This window comes from Raphanus sativus, chromosome 2, assembly GCF_000801105.2.
Source record: "Raphanus sativus cultivar WK10039 chromosome 2, ASM80110v3, whole genome shotgun sequence".
NCBI lineage: Eukaryota > Viridiplantae > Streptophyta > Magnoliopsida > Brassicales > Brassicaceae > Raphanus > Raphanus sativus.
In genome coordinates this window covers 31,689,218-31,708,428 of record NC_079512.1, presented here as the reverse complement: position 1 = coordinate 31,708,428, position 19,211 = coordinate 31,689,218, and the positions used below count along the sequence as shown (strand labels likewise).

Sequence of the window (19,211 nt, the reverse complement as noted above, 5' to 3'; positions counted from 1 at the left end):
GTTGTTACCAAATTTCAATCTGTTTCTTTGTTTTAATGGTCTACTAGAAGCATTTTTTCTTCAATTAAAGCTGGTACAAGCAAATGAAATAGAGGAACAATGGTACATGAGTACATTAAATAAACCTACAACCCTTTTTGTTTACATTTGTTGACCTCTCTAGAATACTCTTTTACTAATACAGCAGAACGACTGGCGCCTGAACACATACCAAAGGAACAACGACACAATCAACTTCAAAGAGTGTGTGTGCCTGCTTGCTCATGACATCATCATCAAGGACTTTTCTCCATCTTATCCACCAAAGAGGAGAGCTCTTCCTGGAGCTCGGTGTTGCGTGTCTCCCCACATAGAAGTCCATGCATCATTGCTAGCTCTTCCGGTGTAGCCTTCTTCAACAGTCCACGCAGAAGCCTTGTGTCCCGGTCCATAGAGGGATCTGAAGCCCCTCCTTTCTCTTTATCACCATCTTTTTCTCCTTCCTTTGTGAGTTCAACACCAAACACTTTCGCTGTTTTTTGGTTCCAATACTCCTCTAACTGATGCTTCGGATCAAGAGCCTCAAGCGCCTAGGCACACAATATTAACTTTTAGTCCAAAGCGGTGGCAAAGAAAATAAGAGAAGTTGGTCATGCAAAAACGAGTAAGGGAGATGAGACAAAAGATTAAAGACCCATGGTTCTATTCTATGGCTAAGTATTGAGAAATCGAGTTGTGTTACCTGAATAACTTGCGGTGAGAGAAATCCAAACATTTCAAGTCCAATATTCTCCAGAGCCTGTAAAGCAGTCAAGGAGCTAGCTGGTTGATCACATCTCTTGATGATTTCGAGTTTGAGCCTTTGTATCACCATTTGCCAGCACTTCTCAGCTGATACATTAGAGAAGTTCTCGCTGGGACACTCTTCTAGTGAGACCTGAAAAATATATAACAATAGATCAGTAAAGATTCAGCATTGTCCTCTTTTACCACCCTCATTGGTTTAAACAGATTTTTTGTCAATATTCTTGAAACACAACATGAGAAGGTTACCCTACCCTGAACAGTGGACCAGCAAGCCCTGCATCCAGAACCTCTGAGATGTAGTTAGTTAGTTTTGTCGGGTCAAGCACGCTTATGAACTGAACACGGCTCTTGAATCCTGTAAAACCCAATCAAAAGCAAAAGTCTTAATAAAAGGCATTAACAATGATAAAAGTAAAAAAGTCTCATCTGAAATCCTCAATTCATCTCACCTTTTGGGTATATGGCTTGCTTACTGCACCACAGCTTCTTGACAACGAGAGATCCAGACTTCAAAAGCTCAACAGAGTGACTTAACCTATTTGTTGCGGCGTCTGGCTCGCTACACCCTACATCTGACTTAACCGCAATCTTCTTCTCATTAGACTTGCCTATCTCACCAAGTTTTACATCAGTGACCGCTGGCTTAGTAGTGATGCCATGTGCATCTTGATCACCATCTTGTTTCAACTCAACTTCCTTATTTGTTACTAAATCACTTTGTGAGCCTTCAGAGCCTAACTGGAGATTGTTCTGTTGCTGTGTTTTTGATGAACCACGACTCTTTGAACAGGAGGTGCTCTTGGAGTCCATGGCTTCTTTTGCTCTCTGCTGCCGTGAAGGATTCTGGTCACGGCCTATACGTGCCCAAGCCTCTATGGCATCGGGATACCCTTCTAGAGCTCTGACCAGTGACCGTAACTCATCCAGTGTATGGCGAAGAAGAACAAACCTGTCCTTGCTTTCACATGAACACAGATCCTTGGCGTGGGTAAGACATGCAAACCGGTTGGGGGAACACTTGCAGCTTGAAGCAGACATGTGCAAATCATAGAAGCAGAAGAAGCACTCTCGTTCTCTCTTAATGTCAAAATCTCCCTCCATCTTTATAACGCTATAACTATCCCCAAGGTGGTTTAGTCTTTCTGCCTCCATCTCCACCCGCTTCTGTTAACCTTAGCTATGTTAGTACATGCATCATATATATGTAAGCACAAGAAAAAAGAAACAGATAGGAACAGAATCACCTTGACTGCCTTCGTAAGCGATCCATCCTCACTACAAACCCTTTTCCATCTCGCAATCACAGGGGTCTTCTTCCTTGTAACTGCCAGCTCCCAGAGATAATAAATAGCCTCCATAGCTGCTCCAAGAAGCAGCTTGTCATGTGACAATGAGCTCTTTCGCCGCTGCTTGCTATAGCCTTCCACTGCATCCTGTCCATGAACCAGCCAATCAACTGGTGCAACATTCACTGCTTCTGCACAGTTGAAACCGCAGTTAAACCCAGAGTGGTAGGCCTTGGGGAAGGTTAGAATGAACTCTCCACTGCGCTGGACAGCTCGATAGACAGGTACTCCCTGCTCTTTTAAGATGCTTGGAGATAACTGGGTAACCTATGAAAAAAAATAGGAGGCGCAGAATGACATACATATAATCTTAACCAAAAGATAGCTCTCGCCAATACTTAAGTAAGGAGTTAATGAGCAAAGCTTGAAATGGAAGAACAAAGTGGGACAAGCTTTTTTACCAGTTGATGTAGCAAGTCAGGCTGTTCTTCAAACAAATCTGGAAGAAGTTTTTTCATTGCGTTTTCAAAGGACGCAGCATGGCTTCCAGGGATCCCATACCAAACTTTTGGATCACCCGTGTGTAGGTAGTTCAAGGAATAAAGGTGATGGTCTTCAACATGCTGTTGCAAAAACAAAAGTAAGGAGCAGATTTGCAGATAGTTAGTTAGTGGCATAGATCCTAGAAAGCACAGGAAAGATGTATCAAACCCATAACTTCCCGTAAGCAATGCTATAACTTAACAAGAGGCTATCCTAAAAGAAAAACTGTAACTTACCCAACAAAAAGTTGAAAAGCACATTCCAACATAAAGCCATGGCACAATAACTCCTGAGATATCGCAGCTCTCAAAAGATAAAACAGATCCGGGGAGGCGTGATAAATTGTTTAGGTTCCAACCACTTGTAGAGTATTCATGTTCTTCTAAACTTTTAAGAGACTCTGGTGAATACTTCAGGAAACCACTTCCAAATTTCTTCGTTTCCAAGTCAGCTCCATAGTACACCTGTCATAGGGCCAACAAAGAGTAGCAACTTAGAATGAAGTCACGCAAAAAAAAAAGGTGAAATTATTCATATTGCTGCTTGTACAAACCTCTACTTCATCAGATGCTTGCTCCACTATCCGCCAATACTCACCTTCGATATCCTTAACCTTAGGTTTAAATTTCTTACTTTCAGACGCTTTGGAACCATTCTCTACCTGAAAATAAGACTCCTTGAAGCATTCATCAAACTTTTGAAACTCTTCAAGAGTAAAATCTGGCCCCGTCTGGAAACCAAATTTCCCTTCAGCATCTTCAGGGGAATCATCATCATTATCACTGCCTGAATCTCTTCTTCTTCTTGAGTATCCAATCTTAGAGACTCTTCCCCGTTTTCGCTTCTTGCTTTTGGGAGACGTTTGAATTGGTTCTCTATTCTGAAGCAAGTCAATCAGCTGAATCCGAGTGGGGAACTTGGACTTCTCCCATACTTCTTTTTCCTTCAGAGGGCAGGGAGGTTTCCACGCAACGGGTGGCACGATTCTACATATGCCGAATAGTTCTGCTCTGCTGCGCAACTTCTCTATGTAAGCAAGTGGATCTTCAAAGTCCTGAAAAGATGAAAGCATCAAAAGAGGATGAAAGTTTCCCAAAGAGATAACACTTGATTTATTACCAAGATATGAACCAAAAACAACTGCAGATAGAATTTATGAGATACCTCATTAGTGGGATAGAATATGGGAGCATCATCAACTAAGGGTCTGCAAGCTTCTAATGGATTCCATTTAGCAGATACCTCGAAAAAAAAACAACATCAGTCAGGAATCAGGTTCCTCTATTCGTGGGGAAAATAAACATGAGACTACTAGTAAGCTCATTATATATCCAGATGAGATTGGTAAATTCTCAAGAACCAATTTTTTAAATTGTTGCTAAATGTAAGGCAAAAACAGCAAGAACCCTCTCTGAAGTTCAGAACATGAGTGAGAGTTGCAAAAGGAGATACTGATAAGCAAGGCAAAGAATTTGGTATATCAGGCTAAACATGTGTAGCAAAATGGCCAAATACACAGCATCCCATCATATTTGCCTAACCAATACTTGCTAGAAACACAGTTAACTGAAGAAAGATATTTAATCATATTTGTTTACTTTAGGACTAGGAGGAGCAGAGACAGGTTCAGGGCTCCTTTCTCCTTTAATCGATGGTTTCTCAGAATCAGGTTCAGGGCTCCTCTCCCCTTTAATCGTTTGTTTCTCAGAATCAACCTGTAAAATTACAAAAAAAAAAGATATTCCACATTCAGAGCAGTACTAAAGAAAGAGGGGAGTCATCTCCCACATGAAAACTAGAGTTTATAAGAACCAAAGAAGCAAAGGATAAGAAGAGAACCTCCATAGCCAAAGGCTCTGCTGCAGGAGATGCAACCTTCTCCATTCACAAAAACAAAACAAAACAACATTAATCAGTAATCAAGCTCATCTATTCGTGGGAAATAGCAAGGAAATAAACCAAACAAAAAGAAACTCAAAACATGAGCTTTGCAAAGAAAGATACTGATGAGCAAAAAAAAAACAATTTGGTCCAAATCAGAGTTAGTTAGAATCAAGCTGAAGCCTGTGTAGCAAACACATCATAGCATCCATCACATTTGACTAACCAACACTTGCTAGAAACACAGTAAACTGAAGAAAGAGAGAGATATTAAATCATATTTGCTTACTTTCGGACTAGGAGGAGTAGAGTCAGGCGGCCCAGGGCTACTATCTCTTTTAATCGATTCTTTCTCAGAATCAACCTGTAAAATTGCAAAAAAAAAAAAAACTCCACATTGAGAAACTGCAACAGTGCTAAAGAAAGAGGGGAACTATCTCCCAGATCAAAGAATCAAAGGACAAGAAGACAAACCTCCATAGCCTTAGACTCTGCTGCTGGAGATTCAACCTTCTCCATTACCAGTTAGGGTTAACAAAGCCCGAAACTTTATACCAGCAACCTAACAAAAGAGAAGAAGATCTGTTAAAAAACAAAACCCTCACTTGAAAATGCAAGTGCCGTTTCTCAAAACCCTAGAAACCCAGAAAGCATAAGCTTTGTCTAAACCAGAATCTGAGAGTAGCCCCCAGTTACAAGTATCCCTTAAAGGATCGAACTTTTACACAACCCAACTCAAGTTATTTCACGCAATTAAACAGCTGATCTGGTTTTTTTAAAAACGTACTCTCTACTCAAAAAGAAGAGTAATAAAGATTCTTTAAAAGCCAACAAAAAAAAAGAAAAGAAAAGATCTACGGCCATTAAAAGGAGGAAGATGAGTGTGTGTACCTTCTCGAAGGGGCCAAGAATCCGAACAAGTTATCTATCTCAAGACTGACAAGTTGAGTTGAAATTGGTTTTTGTAGTAACGTTTATATCTAACTTATCTGTGAAAATAAAAGAGGGTTTTGTTTTTCTTTTTCGTTTTTTTTTTCTTTTTTTTCTTTAGAAAAGAGAAAATAGAGCAGAGATTATTATTAGGGCAACCATGACCAAAGAGATATCTTGGAGTCTGGTCTAAGAAATACTCTACTATATATTATAAAAAAGAGTTAAAAAGAAGAAGCCAAATGTAGATTTTATTGACCATACAAACAAGCGATCTTGAGTTTGTGGAAGCTCTCACCATAACATTAGAACTATGCCTACTAGCTGTTCGACCAATTGCACATGGGAAAGAAAAGAAAAGTTAAAAATAAAAGATGGAAAGAGAGATTAGAAGGAAGCAAGGAGGCTGAGGAATATGGCATTGCTGATTGTAAAAGATGATGCTGAGATAGTAGTAGGACATGAAGACAAATGTCAAGTAGAGGAGGATGGATATACAACAGTCATCTCGGTTGACATAAGGCTGAAATTACAAAGAGAAAGAAGAAAGGAACTAGGCTGGGACAGTATGAGATGATGAGGAAAAGAAATAGATGAAGTTATGGAGCAAGAGAAGCTGAAGCAGGAAGGTAAAGAGATTGGTTGAAAAAGCTTGAAATACGAATGAAGAAACACAAGTAAGTACAAACTTGACAAGCAGAGAAAGAGGATCAAGCTTAATGCTTTGGTGATACTGGTAGTTACCAAGATGAGAAGAGAAATGGTCGAGGTACTCAAAAGGCCAATCTGGTTAAATTGTTCAGATAAATGGGGTTTAGTGCGTTTCAAAAAGAATCAGCGGCTACATATGGTGGAAGAAGTGATCACTGTTATTGCCGCTGGAAACCATTGTATCTTCTACTCTTGCAGAGAAATGAAGGATCTGAACGTGTGATATGTTGCGAATAGGACGAGTTCAGGGCAGAACCATTTGAGAAATCCAAGTTCATGATCTTCACCAAGACCACCAGAGCTGATACTTTGTCATCAAACCATACTGCCGATTCAAGACACTAGAGGAGATATGCTTTGTGGATCACAATGGCGGAGAAGCTAGCTGTGGCGAGGAAGGGGAAGAGCATGATCAAGAACTTGTGTTGCCACTTGATGCAAAATCCTGAGAACCACATCATGAAAAGGACTTCACATCAGTGGGACTTGCATAAGCTCTTAAGTCTGAAGTCTTGAGCAGTGCACATGTCTGTCATTCTAGAGAAGCTTGAGATTTTCAGAAACATGGAGGGTATCAAGAAAGGATCATGCAACTAGTAGTAAGCAGACGCTTTCTCTCTCATCTATCTTTTTCTCTCGACAAAAACAAAAAGCAGATCTCAGCGGCTCCGGCTCTTCGGTGGCGCGTGAGCGTCCGTCCGACGCCGGGAGCCCCCCCTCTTCTCCTTTAACTTCTCTTTTTCCTCTTTGCTCCTCTCCTGTGACCTTCACTTGCTTTGCTTTGCTTGCTGTTCTGTTCCAAGGGTTTCGCCAGAGACGTCTTCGCACGTGAGGAGCTCCGTCTCCGGTGTAGATTGCGAGGGTTGGAGCGACGGCGCGGAGTCTGTGTGTTCTCAGGCTGAGGAGTCGGCTTTTAGGGCTGTACAAGGGGTCCTTTTAACCTTTGGAGGGCCAGTAGCGCGTGGAGGCGGGTTGGAGTCTCGTCGTCGGGTCTGTCTTGATCTCGACAGGCGATGGTCGTGTGGTGTCGGTTTTCTGTCCTTTCCTGGGCGTCTAGGTCAGGCGGGATCTGTAGTACTTGCGATTTGAGAGCTTTGGAGGTCCGTTTACTCGAAGACGTTTGTAGCTCGTGTTGTCGGTGTGTGTCGGAGCACGCAGTGGTCTTGCGTGAAGTGCTGCTCCAGAGCGGTGTTGGAGGCGTCGTCCATGGCGTTTCCAAGGCGATGTTGCGGCCTTCTTCTCAATCTTCCTCCCTTTTCCCGTCTATTCGGTGTCGACAAGCGGAGCGTGTCGACTTGCTCGTGCTTGGTCTCACTCCTGTTTGTATTTGTTCAAGCTTCATCCTTGCCACAGGTTGCTGCTTTAAGCGTCAAGAACTTACCTCTACCCGGTTCTCGGAAGAGGCGACCTTCGAGGGTCTCGAGCGTCTCTGTTTGTCAGCGGAGTCTACTCATCCTTCGGTGGCTTGGTCGGTCGAGGCGGCAAATCCCGACATCGTGAGTTTGTTGAGCTCATGGTGGTGTTGCTTCACTAACGTTTTTGCAGGTTTGGAGTGTCTTCGGCTTCGTCTAGTTGCGACTGGGCCGAGCCCGTCTTTTGATTCCGCTTGGTCTAGAGACTATCTTTGATGTCTTGTCCTGGTGGTTGGCGTTCTAGAAGACTGCACAGTGAATTAGGAGCGTTTTTCACTTGGTATGGCTTCTAATTCCTACTTCTAGTTTCGTCTGTGCGCGTTCATTGACGGTGAAAGTTATAAATCCAAAGAGATCCCTGAGAGCTAGCTACTTTGAGAATGTCATGGAAGTTCCCGGCATCTTAGGCAACTAGGAGAACCTCACGGTTTCATGGTCATCATTTTCAGCGAGAACAGCAATTGGGTCCTAGGAATTTTAAAATCAGGCTACAGGAATGCGCCGGGTTTAGTGGGTGGGCGAAAGTAGCTTTGTAATACATTGACTTAGGAGCTTTTGTTCAATTTGGGCTTGTAACCGATCTAAAATTCCCGTTTTCGGGTTGAAATAAATAAATATATATATATTTAAAAAAAAAAAAAAAAAAAAAAAAAAAAAAAAACTAGTAGTAAGCAGAATAAAATTGTCTCTTCTCGAAGATCCCAGTTCTTGTAACGCACCAGCTTGCCTCAGAGACATATATATATGTGAAGGTCTACAACATCAAGGAAAATGGGATCGTGGGGACGAATAGGAGGAACACTGAAGACTCATATTGCAGGGCTTGTTTCAGATTTTAGTTGTTCTCTTACTTGAGACAGCTGATAAGTCTGAACTGTGTATGGAAAGTGGGGGGGTAGAGACAATGAGGAACCTTTACAAGGCAGGTGTTGGTTGAGGTGGAAAACTCTTCGGCACAGGGTTCAATTCTCAAAATCAAAGCAAGAAGACAATACAACCCTATCACATGTGGGGGGTGGGGTTCAAGGCGTGGGCTATATATCAAAGATGATAAGTGCTCATGAAATTGCTTCAAACAGTCACTTGGCTTCAACCTTGATTTTTGAAAATCCAATTTTATATGATAAAAAAAGGATATAACAAACAAAAATTTGAACAAAAAAAACAAAAATTAGAAAAACGTGATAATTAAAATTTTCTTTCACAATTCATTCAAAATAAAAAGACAATATATGCTAGCGACACCTAAAAGAAAAGAGAGGGGAAGGCCGCAAATAAAAATTTTCAAAAAGAGAAAAGAGAGGGGAAGGCCGCCGCGTTTCATCCCTCCGGCCGATGGTGTGGATTCTTTTAACCACCATCGGTCCGGTCGGTCCAGTCTTAGATTTATGCTTTTTCTTTGTTATTTTTTCGTGTTTGATTTGAGTGGGAGAAATCTCGTTTTCTCCTTTTTGGGTTGGATTATAAAGCTAGGATTTCATAGATCCGGGTTACAGAGGCTCCGACAGCTCTGTTGTCGCCGTTTAAGTTCTGGGGGATGGATGCTTATTCAGATCTGTCGTTGCCGTATAAGCATCGAAAGGTGGAGACTTCTTCAGATCTGCGCCACCGATTCTGGGGTCTTTGTTTTTGAAGACGATTCGTGTTTCTTTTGGTTCGGTGGAAGTAAGTGTGGTTAGTAGGAGTTTCCGTCAGTTAGAGACGGTGGAGTTAAGGTTACCATGAGATGGAGGCGGTGGTTGGATGAGTGCTCGAGAAGAATGATGATGCTTTCCGACGGTTCCTACGGTTCTCTGATGGGTTTATGTGGAGTAGCTTCAGAGCACTAAGGTTGAGGGATGAGATCTCGATTGTCTAGGATCGATTGAGGCTCTCCCCGGAAAAAGAAGTTACGGTGAAGTAGTGGGATGCAGCGTAAGTGTACGCGTGCGATGCGACCGGTGAATCGATGGCTCTGCAACGGTGTAGTCTTCCCTGGCAGAGGTTTCTTCGGCGGCCGCGGTTTCAAGGTGGTCTCGGAACTCGGAACGTAAACTAGTCTGGGCTGTCGGTGGAATTCAATCCCTTTGGACCTTAGTCTATTTATCTTGTATTTTGTTATTTTCCTGGACCGTTCTGTTTGGGCCTTTTGTGTATGTTTGGGTTTCGGCCAGGTTTTAATATATTCCAATTTCAGAAAAAAAAACGTGATAATTGGAAATTTATCTTTTTTTGGGCAACTGATTGGAAATTTATCTACTAGTATAAAAAACTGCGCTTTGTGTTCTCTGTCAAAAAAAGAAAAAAAAAACCGCAGCTCCTCAATTCTTCTATCGTCAAGCTCTCAGGGATCTTTGGTTCTTCCTCTGACGTTGTAAGCTTTTCTTTTTGTTAATCCAAAACTTACTCTCTTCTTCAGTCACCCTTTCTCTCGTTCAGTTTCGATTTATCCTCGTTGATTCTTGTTTGTTTTTGGTTGAGATTTGTTTTACGATTGGAACGCTTCTACTGTTTGATTCAGGTGTCGATACTAGGTTTCGCTGGTAAATTTTATGAGGGATTTAATCAGCAGTTTGCCAGATGAGATTCTTGGCAAAATCCTGTCTTTGCTTCCGACAAAAGTGGCTGCTTCCACATCGGTTCTGTCCAAGAGGTGGAGGAATCTGCTGTCTCTCGTAGACAGCCTTAGTTTCGATGAGTCCATGGTTGTCTATCCCAACGAAGAAGAAGCAGAAAACGGTTCACACCGCTTCTCTGATTTCGTAGACAAAACACTTGCTCTGCTACACAACTCTCCCGCCATCAAGACATTCTCTCTGTGTCTTGTAGTTTGGACTGAATCTTCCCGTGTCAACCGTTGGATCTGGACTGCAATGGAAAAGGGTTTACTGGAACTACACTTGTACGCCCCTACCTCTGGTTCTGATGTTAGTATAGAATCTAGGGTACTAAGGAGTACCACACTGGTTAAGCTCACAATCTCCGGTCATTATGATATTGATGAAGATATTGACGAATCTCACGATGTGTTTCTCCCCGCCCTCAAATCACTTTCTCTGACGGTTGCGCTTGATATTGACCAATATCGCCGAATCATCCATGATGCTTGTCCTGTGCTGGAAGAGTTAACCATACGCAACGTGGACTTGGGGTCCCTTTGGGGGGGTACGGTTGTGGAACATGCATCCATCAAGCGTCTTGTGATTGTTACGCATGTTCCTGAGCATATTGACTACTATCTTTTGTTGGATTATTTCGAAAATGCTCGCCAAACAGTTCGTCTCCAAGCACCCAGTCTCGTCTACCTTGACTATTCTAGTCCTGTCTTTAAAGGGTATGTGGTTGGTGATTTGGATTCTCTTGTCGAAGCAAGGCTGAGTCTCAAGTTATGGAGGTCAACTAGTCATTACGATTTCGATGATGATTATAATTACGATTATCATGGTTCTCTTTCTGATCTTGATGATGATCCATGCCCGCCTATATTCGGTAACGTTACACGTCTTGTTGCTGCTATAAGAAACATTACCACCCTTCACTTGTCTCCTGATTCCCTTGAGGTCAGTCCTTCTTCTATTCATTTATAATCAATCAACAGTTCTGTATCTTATATTTTGGTAATGAATCAGGTGTTCCATTTCTGCTCTAAATCCATGCCTATGTTCAACAACCTTCTAAATTTGTCTATTGAGAGTAACAAGCAAAATGGCTGGCAAGTAATGCCACTTCTGCTCAAGTCTTGTCCAATTCTACAAACTTTACTCTTCAAGGTACAATAATATCAGTTTGCTTTTTTTGTTCTTGTTGTTGTCATTGATTGATTGATTGATCTTCAAAGGTAAACATGTCTTAAAATGGTCTGTTTTCCAGGGTCTTGTTCACAAAGTAACAAATAGATGCGGAGATGCATGCGTTTGCAGTCCAAGTCAGGAAGAGAGGAGGAGGATGGTTGTGAAAAAGAAGAAAGAAGAATGTTGTCTACAGACATGTGGGGTGAAGGTGCTAGAGATTTCAGACTATGGAGGTTGTTTTCAAGAGGTGGAACAGATGAGACATTTCTTGGGAAATTTGAAATGTCTCGAAACCGTAAAAGTTGGTGTTGATCCGGACAACAAAGGCAAGAATGCTGACTTCCTGCGAGCTAACCTAATGAATCTTCCCAAACTTTCATCAAAGTGCACTATTCAACTCCTCTAAGCTCCTTTTTTTTTCATCTATCTTGTGTTATGTAATGACATATTATTGTCATCAGTTTAAACATCCCTCTTTCATATTAGTTACAATATTTATCTCTGGAAATACATAAGATTTATTTTGTTGCATTTGTTTGATCAAAATATTTCTTTATCGTTTTGAGAAATCCAAGTTTATGATCTTCACTTGCGACTGCTACTTTGTTCATCACACCATACTGCCGATTCAAGACACTAGAGGAGATGCTTTGTGGATCACAATGGCGGAGAAGCTAGCTGAGCCGAGGAAGCGGGAGCATGATCAAGAACTTGTGTTGCTACTTGATGCAAAATTCTGAGAACCACATCATGGAAATGACTTCACATCGGGCTGATGATGCTAAACGCAGTGGAATTTACTATGCGACTGACTCATAAGCTCTTAAGTCTGAAGTTGAGCAGTGCACATGTCTGTCATTCTAGAGAAGCTTGAGATTTTCAGAAACATGGAGGCTATCGTATTGATTAGGTATTGGTTGTTGTGGAAAATATTCCCAGGCAGTCTTCTCTAAACTAACAAAGGTAAGATCAGATTCTTGACCTGTTCTAGTTTTATGAAGCAAAATTTTCTTACTCACAGGAAGAAACTTATTTACAGGAAGAAACATATTTCAAATGGTCTTAATGTTTCATTGGTGTATCAGATTATATTAATATACATACATTAACAATGCCACAAAATGGTCAATGGAGTTTACAAACAGGAATGCCAGATTACTGAACCAAAAACCTTTTGTGTTCATCAACTTTTTCTTTTAACCAAAAAAAAAAAAAAGAAAGTGTTCATTAACAGTAGTATCTACGGTTTGTGAGAGAGTCTAAGCAAAACCCAAAGCTTCACTCCAACTCTCTCTCTCTCTCTCTCTCTCAACACCACCACCACTGAACAAACCGATCTGAAGGGAGAGAGAGAGATGAAGAAGCTGAAGAGCTGTTATCTGCAAGTCCGTCGTCACCAGCAACAAGCCGCGGACCGTAGATGGATTCCTCCCGTTAGCCATCGGATCCATCTGCTCCCTCTTCCTCCTCTTCCTAACAACCTTAGCTTCCTCCTCCACCCAATCTCGTCTCATTCCCTTATCAGTCTACGCCCTCAGATCCTCCGTCTCCGTCTCCGCCTCCGTCGCCACTCCCCCTCCTCCGCCGCGTCTCGCGTACCTGATCTCCGGCTCCTCCGGCGACGGCCAGATGCTGAAACGCACGCTGATGGCGCTCTACCACCCGAACAACCACTACGTCGTCCACCTCGATCGCGAGTCCTCCGCGGCGCGTTCGTCGCGAACCAGACTCTGTTCGGGAGGTTCGGGAACGTGAGGATGATCGTGAAGGCCAACTTCGTCACGTACCGTGGGCCGACTATGGTGGCGAACACGCTCCATGCGGCTGCGATTCTGCTGAGGGAAGGTGGTGATTGGGATTGGTTCATCAATCCCAGCGCATCTGATTACCCTCTCGTCACACAAGGATGGTATAACAGCTTCTTAATCTTTAAGCTCCGTGTATTGTTGTTGAATCGTGTTTTGGGGGTTTGAATATACAGATCTGTTGCATACGTTTTCGTATCTGCCTAGGGATCTCAACTTCATTGATCATACCAGCAACCGAATGGATATACAACAGCCATTCGGTTGACATAAGGCTGAAAATTACAAAAGAGAAAGAAGAAAGGCACTAGGCTGGGACAGTATGAGATGATGAGGAAAAGAAATAGATGAAAAGTTTGAAATAAAGAGAAGCAAGCATGTGTTGGATGGAGCAAGAGAAGGTATTGAGATTGTTGAAAAAGCTTAAAATACGAAAGAAACACAAGCAGAGAAAGAGGATCAAGCTTAATGCTTTGGTGATACTGATAGTTACCAAGATGAGAGAAGAGAAATGGTCGAGGTACTCAAAGGCCAATCTGGTTAAATTGTTCAGATAAATGGGGTTTACTGCGTTTCAAAAAAAGTCAGCGGCTACATATGGTGGAAGAAGTGATCACTGTTATTGCCGCTGGAAACCATTGTATCTACTCTTGCAGGGAAATGAAGGATCTGAACGTGTGATATGTTGCGAATAGGACGAGTTCAGGGCAGAACCATTTGAGAAATCCAAGTTCATGATCTTCACCAAGACCACCGGAGCTGATACTTTGTTCATCACACCATACTGCCCATTCAAGACACTAGAGGAGATATGCTTTGTGGATCACAATAATGGCGGAGAAGTTAGCTGTGGCGAGGAAGGGGGAGCATGATCAAGAACTTGTGTTGCTACTTGATGCAAAATTCTGTGCATGGAATTTACTATGCGACTTGACTCATAAGCTCTGAAGTCTGAAGTCTTGAGCAGTGCACATGTGGTCATTCTAGAGAAGCTTGTGATTTTTCTGAAACATGGAGGCTATCAGAAAGGATCATGCAACTAGTACTAAGCAGAATAACATTGTCTCTTCTCGAAGATCCCAGTTCTTGTAACGCACTGAGAGGCATATATGTGAAGGTCTACAACATCAAGGAAAATGGGATCGTGGGGAAACATGAAGACTCATATTGCAGGGGTTGTTTCAGATTTTAGTTGTTCTCTTACTTACTTGAGACAGCTGATAAGTCTGAACTGTGTATGGAAAGGGGGTAGAGACAATGAGGAACCTTTACAAGGCAGGTGTTGGTTGTGGTGGAAAACTCTTCCGCACAGGTTCAATTCTCAAAATCAAAACAAGAAGACAATACAACGCTATCACATGGGGGGTTCAAGGCGTGGGCTATATATCCAAGATGATAAGTGCTCCAAACAGTCACTTGGCTTCAACCTTGATTTTAGAAAATCCAATTTTATATGATGAAAAAGGATATAACAAACAAAAAAAAAAACAAAAATTAGAAAAACGTGATAATTGGAAAAAAAAAAAAAATTGGGGCAACTAATTGGAAATTTATCTACTAGTATAAAAACTGCGCTTTGTGTTCTCTGTCAAGAAAAAAAAAAAAAAAACACGCAGCGGCTCAATTCTATCGTCAAGCTCAGGGCTTTTGGTCCTTCCTCTGACGTTGTAAGCTTTTCTTTTGGTTAATCCAAAACTTAGTCTCTTCCTCAGTCATCCTTTCTCTCGTTCAATTTCGATTTTATCATCGTTGATTCTTGTTTGTTTGAGATTTGTTTTAAGATTGGAACGCTTCTACTGTTTGATTCAGGTGTCGATACTAAAATTTGGCTGGTAATTTTCATGAGGGATTCAATCAGCAGTTTGCCAGATGAGATTCTCGGCAAAATCCTGTCTCTAGTTCCGACAAAAGTGGCTGCTTCCACATCGGTTCTGTCCAAGAGGTGGAGGAATCTGCTGTCTCTCGTAGACAGCCTTTGTTTTGATGAGTCGATGGTTGTCTATCCCAACGAAGAAGAAGCAGAAAACGGTTCACAACGCTTCTCTGATTTCGTTGAAAAGACACTTGCTCTGCTACACAACTCTCCCGCCATCAAGACATTCTCTCTGTGTCGCGTGGTTATGACTAAGAGTTACGAAGATGAAAACGCCCGCGTCAACCGTTGGATTTGGACTGCAATGGAAAAAGGTTTATTGGAACTACACTTGTACGCCCCTACCCGTGTTGGGTCTGATCTTTGGATAGAATTAGAACCTAGGTTGCTAAGGAGTAACACGCTAGTTAAGCTCACAATCGCCGGTCATTATAACATTTATGATACTCCGAATGTGTATTTCCCAGCCCTCAGATCACTTTATCTGATGCTGTTAGCGCTTGATCTTGATCGCTTTGGAGAAATCCTCGATGCTTGTCCTGTGCTGGAAGAGTTAACCATACGCTATGGGGATTATTATTCAGATGTGGCGGTAATTTCGGTTGGTACGGTTGTGGAACATGCATCGATCAAGCGTCTTGTTATTGTTACGGATCTTCCTGATCATGCAGACTACTATGTCTCGTCAGAATACTTCGATATTGCTATTGATACAGTTCGTTTCCAAGCACCGAGTCTTGTCTACCTTGACTATTCTAGTTTTGTCTATCAAGAGTATGATGTTGATGATTTGGATTCTCTTGTCGAAGCAAGGCTGAGTCTCAAGTTATGGATGTCAACTAGTCATTATGATTACGATGATAATTATTATTACGTTTATGATGGTTCTCTTCCTGATGTTGATGATCCAAGCCCGCCTATATTCGGTGATGTTACAGGTCTAGTTGCGGCTATAAGAAACATTACGACCCTTCACTTGTCTCCTGATTCCCTTGAGGTGTTCCATTTCTGCTGTAAATCCATGCCTATGTTCAACAACCTTCTAAATTTGTCTATTGAGAGTAACAAGCAAAATGGCTGGCAAGTAATGCCACTTCTGCTCAAGTCTTGTCCAATTCTACAAACTTTACTCTTCAAGGTATGTATATCAGTTTACTTATTTTTTTTTGTTATTGTTGGTGCCATTGATTGATTGATTGATCTTCAAGGTAATACATGTCTTAAACCGGTCTGTTTTCCAGGGTATTGTTCACAAAGTAACAAATAGATGCGGAGATGCATGCGTTTGCAGTCCAAGACAGAAAAAGAGGAAGATGATGGTTGTGAAAAAGAAGAAGGAAGAATGTTGTCTACGGACATGTCGAGTGAAGGTGCTAGAGATTTCAGACTATGGAGGTCGTCGTCCAGAGTTGAAACAGATGAGACATTTCTTGGGAAATTTGGAATGTCTTGAAACTGTTAAAGTTGGTGTTGACCCGGACAAGAATAGTGAGTTCGTGCGAGCTAATCTAATGACTCTTCCCAAACTTTCATCAAAGTGCACCATTCAGTTCATCTAACCTTGTTATGTGATAACATATTATTATCTCTTTCATATTGGTTACATTATTTGTTTTTGAAAATACATAAAGATTTATTCTGTTGCATTTGTTTGATCAAAAATATATCTTTATCATTTACATTATATGACGATGGTGGCTACAACCAAGGCCTTTTGTCTCTTTGTTCAGTGGCTGCAGCTAAATTAGCCATGAATGTTAACCCCAAGAGTAGTAGTTTCCAGCTATTTATGGTCCAACCCACTGGCTAACAGGATCTTCTCACCAGCCATTGTTGATTTGTTGTGCAGTGAAAATGTTTACAGAGTATTTACATGGAAAATAGTCCCTTCTTGTTGGGACATTATGTATGATAGTCTAACTCTAATGTTCCTGGAGGGAGGGTATTGATTAGGTTTTGGTGGTTGTGAAAAATATTCCCAGGCAGTCTTCTCTAAACTAACAAAGGTAAGATCAGATTCTTGACCTGTTATATTGTTATATGTTCATCAAGCAACACTTATTATTCACAGGAAGAAACATATTTCAAACTCAGATCTTAATGTTTCATTGGTGTATCAGATTTATATTAATACATACATTTAACAATGCCACAAAATGGTCAATGGAGTTTACAAACAGGAATGCCAGATTACTGAACCAAAAACCTTTTGTGTTCATCAACTTTTTCTTTAACAAAAAAAAAATTGTTCATTAACAGTACGTAAAATATGCACAAACCAGACGCAGGGATATAGACGAAATCGGAATTGATCTTTTAGATCAATCATTCTTAAAAAGTTATTTTTGGCCTGTTGTCACTCCAACCACAACGTTGCTCACCTGCAATTTATATGTGTGTTCCAGTCACTTTGTCAAACCTTCTTTCTAATGTGTAACTAAGAAGAACAAAGAGAAGATAAGTAGTAATACTCACCAACTTTCCACTTTCATTAACGGACATTGGGTTCTCTACTACAACAGTTTGTGTCTGAGACGGTGGTGTCGACTGCTGGAGAAGGAGAAATAGATGCACAGAGTAAGTAAGTATCCAGTTCCATAAGAATCTAAAAGGGTTCCTTGAAAAAACTCACAGTGGATGTAGAGGGCATAGTCCCGGGAGATGCTGTTCCATTTGGCCGGTTACTTGCTAAAGGCACCCTTCCATTGCTCATCTGCAGAAAAAAAAAAAACCATCAGAAACTGAACTCCATCCAATAGAAAGATCTTTCTGTATACTTAAACTATGCACAAGTGAAAGGAGTAGTATATACTCACGTTAACGTTAGTAACAAACTGGCAAATAGCACATTTAACAGATGATGCACCGTAAGGGTACATGAGTGTCGTCCTACAGTTCCCACAGTTGATATGAGCAACCTGATTAGACGGTGGGGGTCCTGTCACCAAAAAAAGTCAAAGCACAGTTTCATCAGACGAAAACTAGAATATTCAAGAAGCAAGATATATCACCAATGGTGTTCTTAAGCTGCACAATGTATAAAAAGAAAATCATACATCCAAAAGGTAATAAGAATCTAAATGGTGGATCAAACAAAGCGGTTATGAAGGCCACATGTATCATCTAAAGCCATCACCTTTTTACTCTATAAATCTCAGACTCCACATAACATGTTGGGGGGGAAGAGCGAAAAGAAGTAATGAAAGCATCTCAACAGAAGAATGCTGATGAAAGAGAAGATACCTGGGACAAGGTTGACAGTCTGACAGCAAGAGCATCTTACACTAGTAGCCCCACGGGTATACATAAGCATTGTTCGACAACCACCACACACAATGTGAGCCATGTCCATCCCTGCATGAGCAGCTGTGTTCAGACTTTAGAACTCAACCCAAGTCATGATGCAAAATATTTACACAAGGTAGATAGTGATACCATGGTGATGAGGAGGAGGAGGAGGATGAAGAGGAACCATGTTGACAATGTGACATAACGCACAACGGACATTGGTAGCTCCTCTAGGATACATCAATGTATTTCTACAGCCATGACACACTAGCTGGTCCTGCATATCTCTCTGCTTGTGTTTTATCCAATAGAATCAATCACCAATTTGCAAACGAGACAGCACAAAAACGATACTTTTATGCATGTGTCATTGCATCGAATCAAGAAAACATAATAATAACAAAAAGGAGTCACCTTGATTTCTCCACAGGGATGATGATAAGAAGAAAAAGGAGGTGGCTTTGAAACCCCAAATCCAATTCAAAGCCAAAAAGCTTCTGCATCCATTATCAAATCATGAATTAAACAGGAGTGCTGAGATACAAATTCAAGGAAAATTTGAAGAAAAAAAAGGTTGGATCTTGATCGTACCGATGGAGAAGAGGGGATCCGATTGCAAAACCGGACAACTCTAAGAGCAGATATGCAAAGAGGCCAATCCAAATTGAGAAATGGACAATAGATTTCGATTTTATCTCTCTTTTTTTTTTGCTTTTTGTTTTAATCCATCTTTTTATTTATTATTATTTTATTATTAGGACAGAGTTTTTTTTTTTTTTGAACACATTTAGGACAGAGCTTAAGATCAAAAAAGCATGGTCTGTCCGAAGTCAAATAATAATAATCAAATGCGGTCTTAACACGCGCTTTTGATTGTTCCAAATGGCGGTTCAAACGTACCCATCACCGACCGTCTGTTAACTAAA

The 19,211-nt window shown here is 41.2% G+C and overlaps 5 protein-coding genes across 12 annotated transcripts; 3 read left to right on the top strand and 2 right to left on the bottom strand.

Moving 5' to 3' along the window:
- Nucleotides 1–30: 30 nt before the first annotated feature.
- LOC108839683 (lysine-specific demethylase JMJ14) lies at nt 31–5,523 on the bottom strand. Of its 3 annotated transcripts, none has more exons than XM_018612451.2 (14): nt 5,388–5,523; nt 4,971–5,058; nt 4,786–4,860; nt 4,455–4,493; nt 4,214–4,330; nt 3,780–3,857; nt 3,169–3,669; nt 2,852–3,079; nt 2,534–2,695; nt 2,031–2,399; nt 1,236–1,950; nt 1,038–1,141; nt 722–916; nt 31–569 (listed from the first exon to the last, which is right to left on the bottom strand). In XM_018612451.2, exons 2-14 carry the CDS (start codon nt 5,013–5,015, stop codon nt 276–278), a joined length of 2,922 nt encoding a protein of 973 aa, XP_018467953.1. In that variant the 5' UTR covers nt 5,016–5,058; nt 5,388–5,523; the 3' UTR covers nt 31–275. The 3 variants fall into 3 exon arrangements, with proteins under 3 accessions (XP_018467953.1, XP_018467955.1, XP_018467954.1); XM_018612453.2 differs by having other exon boundaries at nt 4,455–4,490; XM_018612452.2 differs by lacking the exon at nt 5,388–5,523 and adding an exon at nt 5,166–5,189.
- A 4,229-nt stretch (nt 5,524–9,752) lies between these two features.
- On the top strand, nt 9,753–11,850 carry LOC108839686 (F-box/LRR-repeat protein At1g48400). Its single transcript, XM_018612459.2, has 4 exons — nt 9,753–9,902; nt 10,050–11,088; nt 11,158–11,298; nt 11,399–11,850. Exons 2-4 carry the CDS (start codon nt 10,081–10,083, stop codon nt 11,723–11,725), a joined length of 1,476 nt encoding a protein of 491 aa, XP_018467961.2. The 5' UTR covers nt 9,753–9,902; nt 10,050–10,080; the 3' UTR covers nt 11,726–11,850.
- An 824-nt stretch (nt 11,851–12,674) lies between these two features.
- LOC108839693 (beta-glucuronosyltransferase GlcAT14B-like) lies at nt 12,675–13,312 on the top strand. The gene has a single exon (XM_057003098.1). It carries the CDS (start codon nt 12,675–12,677, stop codon nt 13,290–13,292), a length of 618 nt encoding a protein of 205 aa, XP_056859078.1. The 3' UTR covers nt 13,293–13,312.
- Nucleotides 13,093–16,717, top strand: LOC130494272 (F-box/LRR-repeat protein At1g48400-like). The gene is made up of 4 exons (XM_018612458.2): nt 13,093–13,228; nt 13,332–14,791; nt 14,934–16,135; nt 16,239–16,717. The coding sequence occupies exons 3-4, from the start codon at nt 14,966–14,968 to the stop codon at nt 16,554–16,556; spliced, it is 1,488 nt and encodes a 495-aa protein (XP_018467960.1). The 5' UTR covers nt 13,093–13,228; nt 13,332–14,791; nt 14,934–14,965; the 3' UTR covers nt 16,557–16,717.
- A 377-nt stretch (nt 16,718–17,094) lies between these two features.
- On the bottom strand, nt 17,095–19,034 carry LOC108839692 (protein LSD1). Of its 6 annotated transcripts, none has more exons than XM_018612470.2 (8): nt 18,877–19,034; nt 18,700–18,782; nt 18,433–18,574; nt 18,241–18,363; nt 17,814–17,935; nt 17,630–17,710; nt 17,473–17,544; nt 17,095–17,378 (listed from the first exon to the last, which is right to left on the bottom strand). In XM_018612470.2, the coding sequence occupies exons 3-8, from the start codon at nt 18,566–18,568 to the stop codon at nt 17,337–17,339; spliced, it is 576 nt and encodes a 191-aa protein (XP_018467972.1). In that variant the 5' UTR covers nt 18,569–18,574; nt 18,700–18,782; nt 18,877–19,034; the 3' UTR covers nt 17,095–17,336. The 6 variants fall into 6 exon arrangements, with proteins under 6 accessions (XP_018467972.1, XP_018467974.1, XP_018467970.1 ...); XM_018612472.2 differs by having other exon boundaries at nt 18,241–18,351; XM_018612468.2 differs by having other exon boundaries at nt 17,473–17,547; nt 18,877–19,033.
- Between the last annotated feature and the right edge of the window lie 177 nt (nt 19,035–19,211).

What these genes read in the sequence shown, in the direction of transcription:
- LOC108839683 (XM_018612451.2), bottom strand. Translation starts at nt 5,015, where the DNA reads ATGGAGAAGGTTGAATCTCCAGCAGCAGAGTCTAAGGCTATGGAG. An exon ending in CAGAGTCTAAGGCTATGGAG is followed by an intron (nt 4,861 to 4,970) that starts GTTTGTCTTCTT and finishes GCAATTTTACAG; the next exon opens with GTTGATTCTGAGAAAGAATC. An exon ending in CTACTCCTCCTAGTCCGAAA is followed by an intron (nt 4,494 to 4,785) that starts GTAAGCAAATAT and finishes TTGTGAATGGAG; the next exon opens with AAGGTTGCATCTCCTGCAGC.
- LOC108839693 (XM_057003098.1), top strand. Translation starts at nt 12,675, where the DNA reads ATGAAGAAGCTGAAGAGCTGTTATCTGCAAGTCCGTCGTCACCAGCAA.
- LOC108839692 (XM_018612466.2), bottom strand. Translation starts at nt 18,568, where the DNA reads ATGCAGGACCAGCTAGTGTGTCATGGCTGTAGAAATACATTGATGTAT. An exon ending in GACTGTCAACCTTGTCCCAG is followed by an intron (nt 17,936 to 18,240) that starts GTATCTTCTCTT and finishes TTTTGGTGACAG; the next exon opens with GACCCCCACCGTCTAATCAG. An exon ending in AGTTTGTTACTAACGTTAAC is followed by an intron (nt 17,711 to 17,813) that starts GTGAGTATATAC and finishes TTTTTTCTGCAG; the next exon opens with ATGAGCAATGGAAGGGTGCC.
- LOC108839686 (XM_018612459.2), top strand. Translation starts at nt 10,081, where the DNA reads ATGAGGGATTTAATCAGCAGTTTGCCAGATGAGATTCTTGGCAAAATC. An exon ending in TGTCTCCTGATTCCCTTGAG is followed by an intron (nt 11,089 to 11,157) that starts GTCAGTCCTTCT and finishes GTAATGAATCAG; the next exon opens with GTGTTCCATTTCTGCTCTAA. An exon ending in TACAAACTTTACTCTTCAAG is followed by an intron (nt 11,299 to 11,398) that starts GTACAATAATAT and finishes TCTGTTTTCCAG; the next exon opens with GGTCTTGTTCACAAAGTAAC.
- LOC130494272 (XM_018612458.2), top strand. Translation starts at nt 14,966, where the DNA reads ATGAGGGATTCAATCAGCAGTTTGCCAGATGAGATTCTCGGCAAAATC. An exon ending in TACAAACTTTACTCTTCAAG is followed by an intron (nt 16,136 to 16,238) that starts GTATGTATATCA and finishes TCTGTTTTCCAG; the next exon opens with GGTATTGTTCACAAAGTAAC.